Here is a 14,637-nt window from a genome sequence, read left to right on the forward strand (position 1 = left end):
AAAAACTTGTCAGTTTTTTAAGTTTACTTCCTTCCACATGTTAATTTTCCTTCACACTTGATATGACCTTGGTCATTTGGAAGGTGACATTCAAAAGGTTAAATGTTAACATATTGGGTCACGGATAATAGATAAATTCCTAGATCACTCAGGTACTTTCATATCCTATTTCAGCTTGGTTCATTTCCTTTGCCAGAAAAATATGGATACTGGCATTTTTCACGTATAATGTCAGTGGTTTTTTTATTCAGTTCAACTCCACTTCTTCCAATAACCTATGTGAACACACATAGGTGAGGACAACTTCAGTCAAGCTGCTACAGATCAAGCCAACAAGTAGCCCAAACCCCGTTATAACCTTGTCAACCAGGATGACACACCATTATTTACACCATGAAAACCTCCTAGAGGTTAAAAATGAAGCCTTTGTCACTCATTTGTACCCTTGAGAAAGTTTAGCTTAAAAATCTTTTACAAGATTAAAACAATGATAATGACATTACAACTCTCAAAACACAATTTACATAAGCTCCTGTATTACCCACAGAACAGCGAGTGGGCTAAAGACACACTAGTTTTAATAACAACGTCTGCTCACGGTTATCAAAACTTGCTTAAACATCATCAGGTGGAACGATATCAAACACCCAACTGTAACTTTCTAATCTCAAACTATCCAGTGAAGGAAGCCTTTTTAGTTTATTAGATGCCGGTGCGACCACCAACTAAGATTCGTCGAAAAGAAGGTCATTCGTGAGCAAGGTCGTTCTTAAGACCGCCTGTTCTCAGGAATGGAAACACGCATCTAACACACCAGCAGTTCATCACTGCAGACCTCTGATGAACACAAGGCAAGAGGACTGTACTTTCCGAACTCAAAAACTTCCCCGCTCATTCCGTTTCCTGCCAGACACTAAAACAATGACGAGGAGGCAACGCGCTGGTATCCGGATGACTTTCACCACTCCTTCCCTAGGAGCGAATCTCTGGCTACAAATACTAACGCCTCACCTGTGCCAACACCCCAAATCCTGGTGACTCTTTCGAAAGTTGGCCTCCCCCCACTCGCAGCGAACAGTCAAGAGGAAGACACGTAAAGGGAAAATTCGGCCAAGTGGCCGAGCCAAATGTGGGACCCACAGCACCGTAAGAGAAAGAAGGTGGGGTATACCTGCAGCTCACACCAGGCGACCTCCACGGTGGTCTCGGTGTCCAGACCCTTGTAGACCGTCTTAAAGGAGCCCCTGCCAATCTCGATGTCAAACTTGAGAAAGCGGCCGTCGTTGGACATGCCCACGGCCTTGGTCTCCAACTCCTCGATGTCATCCTGCTGCTGGCTCCGTTCCTCCTGGGGCTCCTTGGCGCTGCCGCCGCCGCTGCCACTTCTCGACGTCGGAGGCTCCTCTCGGCTCCCCGCGGGGCCCGGCTGGACAGCCTGGCGGTCTCTGCCCGCGCTGCTCGGGGCCGAAGAGGTGGCCGGGCTCGCGGCGACCGGCTCCTCAGGGGCGGCGGCGGCGGCGGCGGCGGCGGGCGGCTGCTGGGCCACCTGGGCGGCAGCGGCGGGGATCAGGGTCTCCTCGCGCGGGGGTTCCGGGGGGCTCCGCTGCGGGACCACGGCAGCCGCGCCGGGCTGAGGCAGCGGCAGAGGGAGGCCGGGCAGCTCCAGGGCCGTAGCGTTGGAGTCGCAGATGACGCTGCGGCGGAAGAAGCGGTGCTCTGTGGTGGTGGTCGCGGCCGCCCCCCGGCTGTCCTTGTCCATGGTATGGCGGCGACGCCGGTACTCCTCCGTCCGGCCGGCTGCGGCGTCGGCCGCTGCGGCGCCCAGTTTCTCCCCCACCGAGGAGTCCGAGCTGGAGCCATTCTTGGGGGCAGGCGCCGGGGGCGAGAGGAACAGCGAGCCCTGCGCGCTGCTCTGCTGGTCGGCGGCGCCGCCAGACATGGTGGGAGCGGGAGCGAGGCGGGCTGCTCGAGTTCGCGGAAGAAGGGGGCCGGCCCGGGGCGGCGGGGTGACGGCCCCTCACTCAGCACTGACTCGGCGGCCCGAGCGGGAGGCGGGCCCGCGGGCCCGGCTGCGGCGGCCGCTGCGGCTCTCGAGGCGCGCTTGTCGGGGGCGGCGGCGGGGCGGAGGCACGGGGGCTGGCGCCTCACGGCCCGCACCCATCGTGCGGCGAGCGGCGGACGGGCGGGCTGGAGGGCCGGGGGCGCGCGGTCATGGGGGCGGCGCGGCGGCCCGCACCGAGTCAAGGAGGCGGCGGCCGGCTCTCCACCGCTGCGGCCCGGGGCGGGCTGGACCCCCGAGCGGCTGCCGCTCGGCGCGGAGGCGGACGAGGCCGCGATGGGGCTCGCGGCCAGGCAGGCGGCCGCTCCTCCTCCCCGCCCTGCTGGACGGCCTCAGAGGCCGCCCATTGCCCGACGCGAGGGGCCGAAGCGCGACACGAAGGAGCGGCCCCCGGCCCCGGGCCTCACCGCCCGCCCCGGGCCGGGCGGACCCCTTCCTCTCCGGGCCGGGGCCGGGGGCTGACGGAGGGAGAGCCGGTGGGGGAGGGCCCGAGCCCGGTGCTCCTCCGGGCCGAGGAGGGCCGGGAGAAGTAAGGGCAGTCACCCGGTCGGGCGCCTTCTGTCACGGAGATGAGTGCAGAGAGGCCGCGGAAGAAGAGCCGCGTCCGCCGGCGAAACTCCGCGCTAAATGGCGCCGGGAATCTGAAGCCTCCACACAGCCCGCTCGGGCCCCGCCCCCCGCCGCCCGGGGCGCCCCACCCCCACTCCGCTCGCGGGGCTCTCGCGCAGGCTGTCTTGCCCTGAGACGCTCTGGGACTTGTAGTTGACACCTTGAGGAATGAACGGGACAGAGCAGGAAGACGCCTACGACTCCCGTGATGCCCTGCGGTGGCTTAGCCTGAGGCCCCACGGGAGCTGTAGTTCCCTTTGAAACCGCCTCTTCTGGAAGGCGGATGGGAGCGTCACCGCGGGTCGCTAAGCCTCATCCTTTAGTGGGCGCTAGCTAGGAAAAGCATGACTTGGGCATTAATTGTGGAAGAAGGGAAGAGAAAACAAGAGAAGGACTCAGGAAGAGGGGAGAGGCTCCCACCATGCTGTGCTGAGGAGAGAGCAGGCTCTTGGGATTGCCATGGATGGAAAACGAGCTGCTGTTCCTATTTAAATACGGTGGCGCGACCGGAGCGTGGGCGGAGAGCCGGGAGGAGCCGGACCCCCTCTGCTCGGGCCACAGACTTTGTGCATAACACTGATTGGCTGGGGGAGGGGGGAAGCTCCCTTCCATGGCACTTAAGGCCGCATCCTGGGCTTCAAGCCCAGGACAGATCCTCTGACTCGCAGAGACGGGCCGCCCCACTGCAGTCAAGGGTCACAGCGAACTCCGCCCGGAAAAAGCGCACAGCGCGCGGGAGGGGATGGATTCGAGAAGAAACGAGGTCTACGTATCTTTGCGGCTTTTACCACAAACTTGAAGGAGCTGAGTTGACTTGGATGAAACTTAATGTGCTCCTGTCTCTCTTGGTGCTTAGTAAAAACAGCCTGCCTCTTCCTTTAGAGGTGCCTGAGTGTGCCCGTGTGATCCACACCCCGGCTTTGGACGTGCGGCTTTCTCGAAAGCATCCTCGGGCTCCCTGGACCCCTTGCTCCGCACAGCCGCCACTCAAGATGGTGCAGGTGATGAGCACCAGGGGGCACCCGACGGAGCAGGAAGCCGGACCCAGACGGCGGTTGAAAGTCTTAAGCCCAACGGTAGGAGCGGGAAGCGCTGAAACGTGCGCAACTGCTCCGAGCGCGCGTGCGCTCCGCCCGGGCTCCGGCCCCGGCCCCGCGCCCGCGGCGGACCGGCTCCGGAGCGCACGGGCCGTGCGGCCGCACTGGAAGACCAGCGGTTGGAAGCAGCCGGACGGAAGATTGGTTAGCGCTTCGTTTCCTAGCAAATGCCCAAAGCTAGCTGCATGAGCTCAACTTAAGAGAGAGGTCTGGCTCTACAATCCAGAGCGATTTATCTGATACGTAGAACAATTACTCTTTTTTTTTTTAATGTTTTTAATCAAAAGCTACCCTTTAGGTGTACAAAAAAGTTTGTTGTAAAGCCAGCGGTTATTAGGTTTCATGAAGCTAGCAGATTATGAACATTTTAAAACAGTTCAGTAGGGGCCACTGAAGTCTTAGTGTTCGCATTCCATTGTTTTAGAGACTATCCCCTTCCCTCATTTGCTTTGGTAATGGTAAATATCATTACGGTGTATTAAGTGGTTTGTCTTCATTTGTAAACTTGGTGCAAAGGGGAGAAATGCCTCTTACATGGGACTTCTTGAGGCAGCTCCTTAGAACTTGACGCAATTGTTGCTTTTTACTAGGGAAAATAGCCTACTTTAAAACAGACAATTGATTATAAATTGGTGAGTTGAAAGGAGATCAGTAACTCACAAAGTTCGTGTTTGGGGAACATAAAAAATGAGGATGTTTATGTGAACGGCCATTGAAAGCCTTTGTTACAACCTGGTCGTACTTACTGGACCATGAAGCTCTGGCCACACTGCACTGAACACAAGCCGCATGACAACCACCAGGCCCTATCGACAGTCAGGAACAGCTAAATTCATTGTAAATAATTTCATTGTTAACTCAAAACCCATGTGACGGCTTTTCCAACTTGTGTAATGGTAGCTTCACCAGGAAAACAGGTGCAGTGCTAGATTTAAAGATTAAACTGTGTATGTGAATATTTTACTACCGCACTTGCTTGTTGGGCTCCCTTTTTAACACCTACGCACTTTCAGTGGTATTTGCTATGAGTCATTATTATTATATCCCAAATCGTGCTTTTCCTTTCTCTGTAAAGTCAGGTGTCCAGTAAAGAACCGACCTCTGTAATCCAAATATAAAAAGCATCAAGAGGTAGCAGAAAGAACCCAGTGGATACTCTAAGCAGAGACTGGACTGCCTGGCAGGTGGGTCCATAAGAATACAAGTTTTTATTTTCTCTCACCATGTTCTTTACTCATTTAGGTCCCTGTTCATTTTCTCACCCTGATTCATGTTTCTTTCTAGCTCCCATCTGTTCCCATTTGATGTTTACGTGGTCCCTGCCATTGGTAACTGAACAGCAATGAAAGGCACCAATGATTCAGACAGTGGCTGAACACACAAACTTATTTCATGTTTATTTGGCATATTCATAGGGTAGCATCTTGAAGTGTAGAGGGGGGAAAAAAAAAAAACCATCTTAAGAGAATTTCTCTTTCTCCATTCTTCATGCTCCTTGTCTTGCCTATGGTAATTCTTTTTTTTTTTTTTTTGGTAATTCTTATTTCACCTCTTTGTCACTTGCAACCAGAGGAAGAAAAGAGAATCAGGCAGTTAAACAAGGAACAGATTTTGAAACCTTTTTTTATTATAAAAGAAATAAAGGCGGGGTGGGACTTGCCCCATATCAGAGCATATTGGAAAATCATAAGATTAAGTCTGCTTATTGTGATAAGCACAGATAATGGAGAGAATACAGAAACGTGTGCATAGGAGGTCCATAAATGAGGAAGATGGCAATCTTCTTCAGGTCAGTGGGAAAAGGTTAATAAACAGTGCTTGAACAATTAGTTATTCCTTTGAAAAAGAAATTAGATGTCTACCTCACACCATTTACAAATTGATATCCACACAGTTTAAGGAGCTAATTTTTTTTTTTAAAGAACTCTAAGAATTTTTGAAACATAGGGAAACATGGGATAGGAAAGGACTTCAAAGAACAAGCCAAGAGCCATAAAGAAAAACATTTGACTATGTTAGAATTGACAATGCTGATCGATAAAGCACAAGGATGAGCTGGCAGAAAAACTTGGAACCTGTATACCGGAACCCTAATAGCCAAAATACATAAATAACACCTTAAATATAAAGAAAAAGAAAGATAGCTGTATAGAAAAGGGGGAGAAATTAGGAAAAGAAAACTGAGGTAGGAAGAAATGCATATGGAAAAAAAAAAAAAAAAACACGAATCCAGTAACTAGGGAACTGCAAGTTAAAATAAGATATGTATTTTTCCCTCAAAAAAATTGGCAAAATTTTTATGGATTTATAATATCAAGGGTTGACAGAGGTGTGGAGAAACTCATGCGCTGCTAATGATAACATAAATTAGTACAACTTTTTTTGAGGGCCGTCTGTTAGTACTTATTAAAATGTGCAGTGTGCATAGCCATTGACCCAGTAGTTTCCCTTCTTGGTACCCAGCTTAGAGAAATGCTTGCGCATATGCACTAAAAATAACTCTAAGAAGGTCCACTACAGCTTTGTCTATAACCAAGAAATGAAACAATCTGCATGTATGTTGACAAGAAAATAAAGTATGGTATAAATTTTGATACCATATAGCCATAGAAGAGCACAAAGTAAATAGATATGTAGTCACATAACAATAGTAAATAAAAAACTCAAGTTGCAGAATAATAGGTATTAGATCATATATTATACTTTAAAATTGTTTCTGTATGTATTAATATTAAAGTCTGGGCAATACCCAAATAGAAAAGATTAAGCTGACTAATATCAGGACCACAAGAAAGGCCATCATATTAAATCCTACAGAAATTAAAAGGATAATTGGAGAACATGCTGAACTACTTTATGCTGATATATTGACAAATAAGATGAACAAGTATGTTGAAGCACAAACTATCAAAGTTCACTTAATGAAAAAAAAGAAAACTTAGTGTCCCTATATCAAAGAAACTGAATTTACAGTTGATCTTCTCACAAAGAAAACTCCAGACCTGATGAGTTAATTGGTGAATTATACCAAGCACATAAGGAAATATAGCCATATAATACAAATTCTATACAAACTTTTCTAAAAACAGAAGTGTAGAAGCAATTCCCAACTCATACTATAAGGCTAGCATTACCTAGTTAGCAAAACCAGACAAAGATATTACACAAAAAGAAAACTACAGTTCAATACCTACCATGAACATGATGTAAAAATCCTAAACAAAATTTTAGTAAATCTAGAGATTTTTTTCTAAAAGGGTAATACATCATGTCCATGTTGGGTTTATCTCAAGATTTAATAGTAAACATAAAAGTAATCAGTGTGATTTGCCATTTTTTTTTTTTATTGTGGTTAGTTTATTTAACTTAGCATAATGTACTTAAGTTTCACCCATCTTGTAGCATATAACAGGATCTCCCTCTTTTTTAAGGATGAAAATACTTAATTTTTTTGTTTAGTCACTAAGTCATGTCCGACTCATTGGCAACCACATGGATTGTAGCCTTTCAGGCTCCTCTGTTCATGGGATTCTCCAGGCAAGAATACTGGAATGGACTGCCATTTCCTTCAGGGGATCTTCCCAACCCAGGAGTCAAACCGGTGTCTCCTGCATTGCAGGCGTATTCTTTATCACTGAGCCACCAGGAAAGCCCTATCAACAAAAAAGAGAAAAATCATACAATCACCTCAAGAGATGCATAAAAATCACTTGACAAAACTCAACTACTAGGAGTTCCTGGTGGTGCAGTGGTTAGGACTCAGGTTTTCACTGCCATGGCTTGAGGGTTTAAACCCTAACTGGGGAACTAAGAGCCCTGCAAGCCACATGGCATAGCCAAAACAAAGAAACAAAAAACTCAACAACTGTTCATTATATATATATATATAAAAAAAACCCTTCAGCTGACTATAAATAAAAGGGAACTTTTTCAACATGATAAAGTACATCTACAAAAAACCTAGAGCTAACATCATGCTTAATGGTAGAACAAATGCTTTCTAGGATGGCAAATAAGAATATTCATTCCCACCACTTTATATAACATGGTACTAGCAGTCCTAACCAACGCACTAAGAGAGGAAAAAAGATGAGACACATGTAGACAGTAAAGAAACAACCCAAGGAATGCAAAAAAAAAAGGCCCTACTAGAACTAAATGATTTAACATGGATAGTGGATACAAGGTCAATATACAAAAACCAATTAATTGCATTTCTATATACAAGCAATGGACAATTGAAAATTAAAAATTTTAAAACATATCATTTGGCTTTCAGACTTCAGCAAGTTTCCAATGACTGCTCCCTCACAGAAATATCAACTTGAACGAATATCCACATGCCAAAATACCTTCACAAGAGCTAAGGATTTTAAGTGGCAATTAGAGCACTCAGGTAAAGCAGAGAAATAAGATGCATTGAAGAGGGAAGGAAAGACAGTTTTACCTTATCCTTAGCACCCCTTCCCCAATCCCAGGCAGCCCAATGTGAAGAGAGATACCCTCCCCGTTGGAGAAAGGGAATGAAATGACACTTAACTTTACTGAAGTCCCAGGACAAGGCCTACCCCAATGCCAGAGAATGAGCCTTAATCCTTTCCTCATACAATACTGAAAATTAACTTGAGATGGATCATACACTTAAATATAAGTTAAAACTATAAAACTTCCAAAAGAAAACATAGGAGAAAATCAATGTGACCTTGGGTTAGGCAAAGAATTCTTAAGACACAAAATGCACATAAAGGAAAAATTGTTAAACTGGACTTCATAAAAATTTAAACAATTTGTCATTCAAAAGAAGTGTTACCAAAATGAAAAGGCCACAGACTTAGAGTAAATACTTCAAAACAAATATCAGGAAAAATATTTGTAAACAGAATATGTAGGGAACTCTTACGACTCAACATTAAGATAAACAGTGAGTGCAATAAAAGTGTGCAAAAGATTTGAGCAGATACTTTATCAAAAAAGATAAATGGATGATAGATAACCACATGAAAAGATGTATAGCATCATAGTCACTGACAAAGTGAAAATTAAAATCACAATGTAATATCATCACATACTTACTAGAATGGCTAAAATTAAAAAGAGAATACCAAGTGGTGGCGAGAATGCAAAGTATCTGTTTCTATCACACATATAATGGTACAGCCAGTATGGAAAATAGTGTGACTTTGTAATCAAGTTGAACATACACTTAACTATATAATCCAACAAATCCACTGCTAGATACCCACCCAAGAGAAATGGAAATATGTGTCTACACAAAGACATTTCAGAGCAATTTTATTCACCATAGCCCAAAACTGGAAATACAACAAATATCTATTGACAGGCAATTGAATGGATAAGTAAATTGGTATTTCCATGTACTGGAATGCTATACAAACAAACTACTGATATGTACGGTAATATGGATGAATCTCAAGAGCATGATGCTAGCTGAAAGAAGTCAGACGTGAAAGGTGACTGATTTCACTTACATGTGAATCTAGAAAAGGTAAAATTATAGAAACTGATCTATTCCTGGGGCAGGGGTAAGAAGGGGCAAAGGGGACTGACTGCAAAGGAACACGGGACTTTTAAAGTAGAGGAAATATTTTCTATCTTGATTTTGGTGGTAGGTATGGGCTGTATTCATTCAAAACTCATTAAACAGTACACTTTAAATAGGTGAATTTTAACTGTACATAAATTATACCTCAAAAACCAGAAAATAAATAACAAAGTGGAAAATTCTTAAAGAGATAGGAATACCAGACCACCTTACCTGTCTCCGAATAAACCTGTATGCAGGTCAAGAAGCAACAGTGAGAACTGGATGTGGAATAACTTATGGGTTCAAAATTGAAAAAGGAGTACGTCAAGGCTGTATACTGAAACCCTGCTGATTTAACTTACGTGCAGAGTACATCGTGCAAAATGCCAGGCTGGATGAACAAATCACAAGCTGGAATCAAGACTGCTGGGAGAAATATCAACAACCTCAGGTATGCAGATGATACCACTCTAATGGCAGAAAGTAAAGAGGAACTAAAGAGCCTCTTGATAAAGGTGAAAGAGAGTAAAAAACCTGGCTTAAAACTCGACATTCAAAAAACGAAGTCATGGCATCTGGTCCCAAAACTTCATGGCAAAAAGATGGGGAAAAACTGGAAGCAGTGACAGATTTTGTTTTACTGGGCTCCAAAATCACTTTGGACAGGGACTGTAGCCATGAAATTAAAAGACACTTGCTCTTTGGAAGGAAAGTTATTGACAAACCTAGAAAGTGTATTAAAAAGCAGAGACACCATTTTGCCACCAAAGGTGTGCATAGTCAAAGCTATGGTTTTTCCTGTAGTTACGTACAGATGTAAGAGTTGAACCATAAAGAAAGCTGAGCACCAAAGAATTGATGCCTTAGAATTAAGAATTGTGGAGCTGGAGAAGACTCTTGAGTGTCCTTTGGACTGTGAAGAGATCAAACCAGTCAATCCTAAAGGAAATCAATCCTGAATATTCATTGGAAGGACTGATGCTGAAGCTGAAGCTCCAATCCTTTGGCCACCTGATACAAAGATCTGACTCACTGGAAAAGACCCTGATGCTGGGAAAGACTGAAGGCAGGAGGAGAAAGGGACAACAGAGGATGAGATGGTTAGATAGCATCACCAACTCAATGGATATGAACCTGAATAAACTCAGGGAGATAGTGAAGGACAGGAAAGCCTGGAGTGCTGCAGTCCATGGGGTCACAAAGAATGAGACATGACTTAGTGACTGAACAACAATAAAAACTATGCAAAGAAGATTTTTTCAGTGGCATATAATTCTGCCAAACCAGTCATTAATGATCAAGGAAAAGTATATGTGCTACTTTAACATTCATAATTTAATAACATTTCTCTTAAAATGGTTTTACTGAACATAATTTGCTTATTAATCTTCACAGATTACAGTCAGATTAACTCTGTAACTAGAAAGAATATTTAGCAAGTTCAGTAACAACAGCAATAATAGTTCATCTTCCAAATGTCTGTATGCATTTAGACCAATTGAAGACATTGTAAAATTTGTTCTCTTAGGATGGCTGAGAATTAGGAAAAGAGCTCCAAGTTCTACACTGAGTAATGATCTACAGTAGACAGAAGTATACATTATTTTAAGACAATACTAGTAGTCCTTAAGTAGTAGGCTCATCTTTCTCCAGTTGAATCACAAAGCTCCTAAAATTATACACAGTACAAGGATCCCCAGGTGGTGCTAGCGGTAGAGACCATACCTGCCAATACAAGAAATGCAGGTTCGATCCCTCGGTCAGGAAGATCCCCTGGAGGAGAGCATGGCAATCCACTCCAGTATTTTTGCGTAGAGAATTCCATGGACAGAAAAGCCTGGCGGGCTATATATAGTCCATAGGGTCGCACAGAATCAGACACAACTGAAGTGACTTAGCACACACGCACACACAAGGCAACAACAGGGAAAGATGAAGGAAGAGGAGCCTGGACCACCCAGGGGTATAGTGGATGAGACTCTGGCAGAGCTGGACTCTTCCTCTAACTGAATTCATAACAAGTTGGTTTTCCTTTGTCAGAGTGGCGAGTTGCTTCAGCCTACTCCCCTTGGGACTTCCAGTGAAGTTTCTTTATAATTTCTCTAAGAAAATCCTAAAATGATTCTTTCTTTCCCTCTCCAAGACTCCCCCTCCATCACACTCCCCTAAAGCACTTCTCGGGTTCTTTTATGTGCATCTCCTGATTAGGTTCCCACTGCAGAGAGAGTATGTCTGATTTCATACTTTATATGCAATATGATTTTAATTCTTGAATAAGGGTGCTAAACAGTAACAAAAGTCATGATTCTACTGGGTTAGGGATGTGCATGTGGTATCTAAATTTGGATGTAGGGGTTTCCTAGAAAAAGACAAGACAATATTGCTATTGCTTCATAGCTTAGCACATGTTGGGAGCAGCTTGTCAAAGCAGACCTTTTCAACTGCTAGGCTGATTTTAGCTGTCTATCTGCGCATCTCTGCAGCCCTGATCACCGAGCTTCAACAGAGGTATTAAGTTATGACACAAGAGGATTGGGCAATCTTATCACTTGTCTCTGCCTATAACAAACCAGGACAGATTGAAGTGTTGGATTAGCTACCCAAGAATCAGGACATAAGTGCTAGGCACTGGTTAGAAAAAATTGTCACAGGTAGTAATTAGAAGAAGGCCCAAAGGCTGAACCTGGCCTGAAGAGAAATTTAAAACCCTTTTAAAGACTTAGCCCCTATCTTATTGCCAAATCAATTTTATTTCAACTTTTTATAAATGGGGGAAAATGTCTTAAGTCAGCAGATTCCTGTGACACATGGTTATTACCTAAAGACAGATAACATCCCAAAAAACACTGACTAAGATGTTTTCAAGTGGACAGGTCCTCTCAAGAAGCAGCTTCTAAAAAAAAAAAAGAAGAAGAAGAAGCGTCTTCTGATCATCAAATTACATGAACAGAACATCATGTAACAACTGGCAGAAAAACCCATCGGCTTGTTATGGTGATTGTTACTGACTTTTCCACATATTTAAGCCTTTTTTTCCACATCGGATGTAGGCCTTCTGTAAACAAGGTGTGTGCTTCATAAAAACCGTATCCTGTACAATACCTGGGATGGGGCCCTGGTCATAGCAGATGTCAACCATGTGATTAATTTGAAAGGTTAAATTTAACTCTGTGTATCCAAGATCTCCCCCACAACACACACACATTTATACACACTCACACACATTTATACACACACACACATATTTATACACACTCACTTACATTTATAAACACTCACACACAACAAACCAGGTTTATAATAAATTCTATTCATCGGAACAACAAAGGACATATTTTTTTAAATTACATTATTTTATCTGTTTAAAGAATGGAAAACCATTTTATTTATCTGTTAACACTCTTTAAAAACCAACCTTCACTGTTTTATTATTCCAGGAGTATACATATTATTTTTAGAAAATTTACAAAATAGGATATAAGTGGGGGAAAGTAAAAATCAGTCATAATTCTGCCATAGAGAAATAACCACACTAATATTTTGGTATATTCCCTTCCAATATTTTATCTGTGTTTTTATTTGTGGGTATATTTCTTACTTTCTTTTTTTTTTAACGTATGTGTTGTTTTATTTTTAACCTAACACTAATCATATTTCCATCAAAATTATCACTAATTTTTAAATATACAATATTATTTTACGTGTCAGAATAATCTTTCATCACATGGTTGAACTTCAGTTTTGGACTTTGAAGTTGTTACCAACATTTCACCCCCATATACAAGCATATACAAGATGCCTTTGGAGGGTCTGTCACTATCCCCAGGCCCATAGGGGAAGCTACCTGTCGTGGGGAATAGAAAGAGGGTAAAATGTGAGCTGACCCTGCTGTGACAGAGACCTCCTTCCACTCTTTCAGGACTAGCACATCAACAGACTTCCCTTAAGACGGCCTTTAAAATTATTATTATTCAAGTACTACCTATAGGATATAAAGCTTCAATTATTTACCTCTCTAACCTCACTTGTCCACTTTGCCCTACATCTTTATATTCATTCCTCCTTCCCCAAAACTGGTTTCTCTCTCCAATAATACAAATGCCAATTTCCTTCATGAAAAGAACACTTCAAACTTAATGCAATCTGATAGTCCTGTTGCATTGTAATTACACATAGAAAATATGTAATATTTTCACTGGATATTCACTGGGTATTATTTCACTGGGTATTATCACTAGCACATTCTCTAGAGGAGTTGGGGAGAGAACCAAAGGGAACTTCTTCCTGAGATTGTGTTTGTCAGTGTAAGCTCGTGTCAGAGCCTTCGATTCTTACTGTTAGAAGCTCTGTAATGAGTCTGATTAGAAATAGCTCTCTTAAAAGATGTTAGCTAGACTTACTGCCCTTATCATTTTGAAATATATACAGATTCCACATCATTATGTTGACACTTGAAGCTGATATATTGTTGTATGTCAATTATATTTTAAAAGAAAGAAAATAGTTCAGTAAAGGAAGAGAAAGAACCTGCCAGCCTGTGTTGTTTTCATCACTCAAACTAATATATTTCTTTTTCCATGACCACTGAGAATAACAAGAGTTGACAATGGGGAAAAAGTGGGGAAGGAAATAAGTAGGAAATTGTGACAGACAGACATGTGGGCCAAGCTTCATTTAAAGGTCAATAAATTCATTTAGATATTATGATATCTTGTCAGCGTCTAACACACTGTAATCTTTCAGTATTTATTTAGTATTAACTGGAGTTTTTGTTTTTTTTTAAAAAGACCTTTATTATTTTTTCAGGTAAAAATACAGGCACCAGGAACAGTCAATGTTGTGTCCAGTGAAGTCTGATGTGCCTGATCCTGACAAGAGCCCACTGCACAGCTAAGATTGACAGTAGTCGCGGAACTTGAAGGGGCGATCCGTGTGACTCAACCTGAAGACAGTCCTAACCCTCACATTTAATTTAGGATGAGATGGTTTTCCAGCTGGGTTTGCATGTCTGTGTGTTTGAAAGGTGATGCAATGGCATACAGTTATTTTACCATAGTTTTAATTCTTTAAGTGTGTTCATTGGCCTTTAGTTGTTATTTCTCAGGACAGGTCCAGTCTAATAGCATCCTGTATTTCCCTAGAATCTTTCAAACTCAAAGCTTTTCACATAGCCATACTATTATTGTCATTTTCCTGAACTCCCTTTGAGGAGGGGTGAGGGGTGCAGATAAAACAGGTGAGAAAATGAATACACAGAAAGGGAAGCGTGATGCCCTGGTCACCCAGCCAGTGACCAGTGGGCTCTCTTAGTCCAAATTATCACATCT

General features: G+C 43.4%; 2 protein-coding genes across 30 annotated transcripts in view; one reads left to right on the forward strand and one right to left on the reverse strand.

The window, feature by feature from the left end:
• Positions 1–2,641, reverse strand: part of WNK1 (WNK lysine deficient protein kinase 1) — a 130,233-nt gene extending 127,592 nt beyond the window's left edge. For 23 of the 29 annotated variants that reach the window (XM_027540982.1, XM_027540980.1, XM_027540979.1 and 20 more), the window contains exon 1: positions 1,172–2,641. In XM_027540982.1, coding sequence (XP_027396783.1) covers positions 1,172–1,939 — 768 coding nt within the window. In that variant the 5' untranslated portion in view covers positions 1,940–2,641. The remainder of the gene's footprint in view (positions 1–1,171) is intronic. The other 6 variants (XM_027540985.1, XM_027540984.1, XM_027540983.1 and 3 more) reach the window with 3 other exon arrangements.
• Positions 2,642–2,775: 134 nt separating this feature from the next.
• On the forward strand, positions 2,776–14,365 carry LOC113892289. The gene is made up of 2 exons (XM_027540997.1): positions 2,776–4,949; positions 14,117–14,365. Exon 1 carries the CDS (start codon positions 3,013–3,015, stop codon positions 3,952–3,954), a length of 942 nt encoding a protein of 313 aa, XP_027396798.1. The 5' UTR covers positions 2,776–3,012; the 3' UTR covers positions 3,955–4,949; positions 14,117–14,365.
• The last annotated feature ends 272 nt before the right edge of the window (positions 14,366–14,637 follow it).

Source organism: Bos indicus x Bos taurus, chromosome 5, assembly GCF_003369695.1.
Source record: "Bos indicus x Bos taurus breed Angus x Brahman F1 hybrid chromosome 5, Bos_hybrid_MaternalHap_v2.0, whole genome shotgun sequence".
NCBI lineage: Eukaryota > Metazoa > Chordata > Mammalia > Artiodactyla > Bovidae > Bos > Bos indicus x Bos taurus.

Excerpts from the sequence above, each read along its gene's own strand:
- LOC113892289 (XM_027540997.1), top strand. The coding sequence starts at position 3,013 with ATGACTTGGGCATTAATTGTGGAAGAAGGGAAGAGAAAACAAGAGAAG.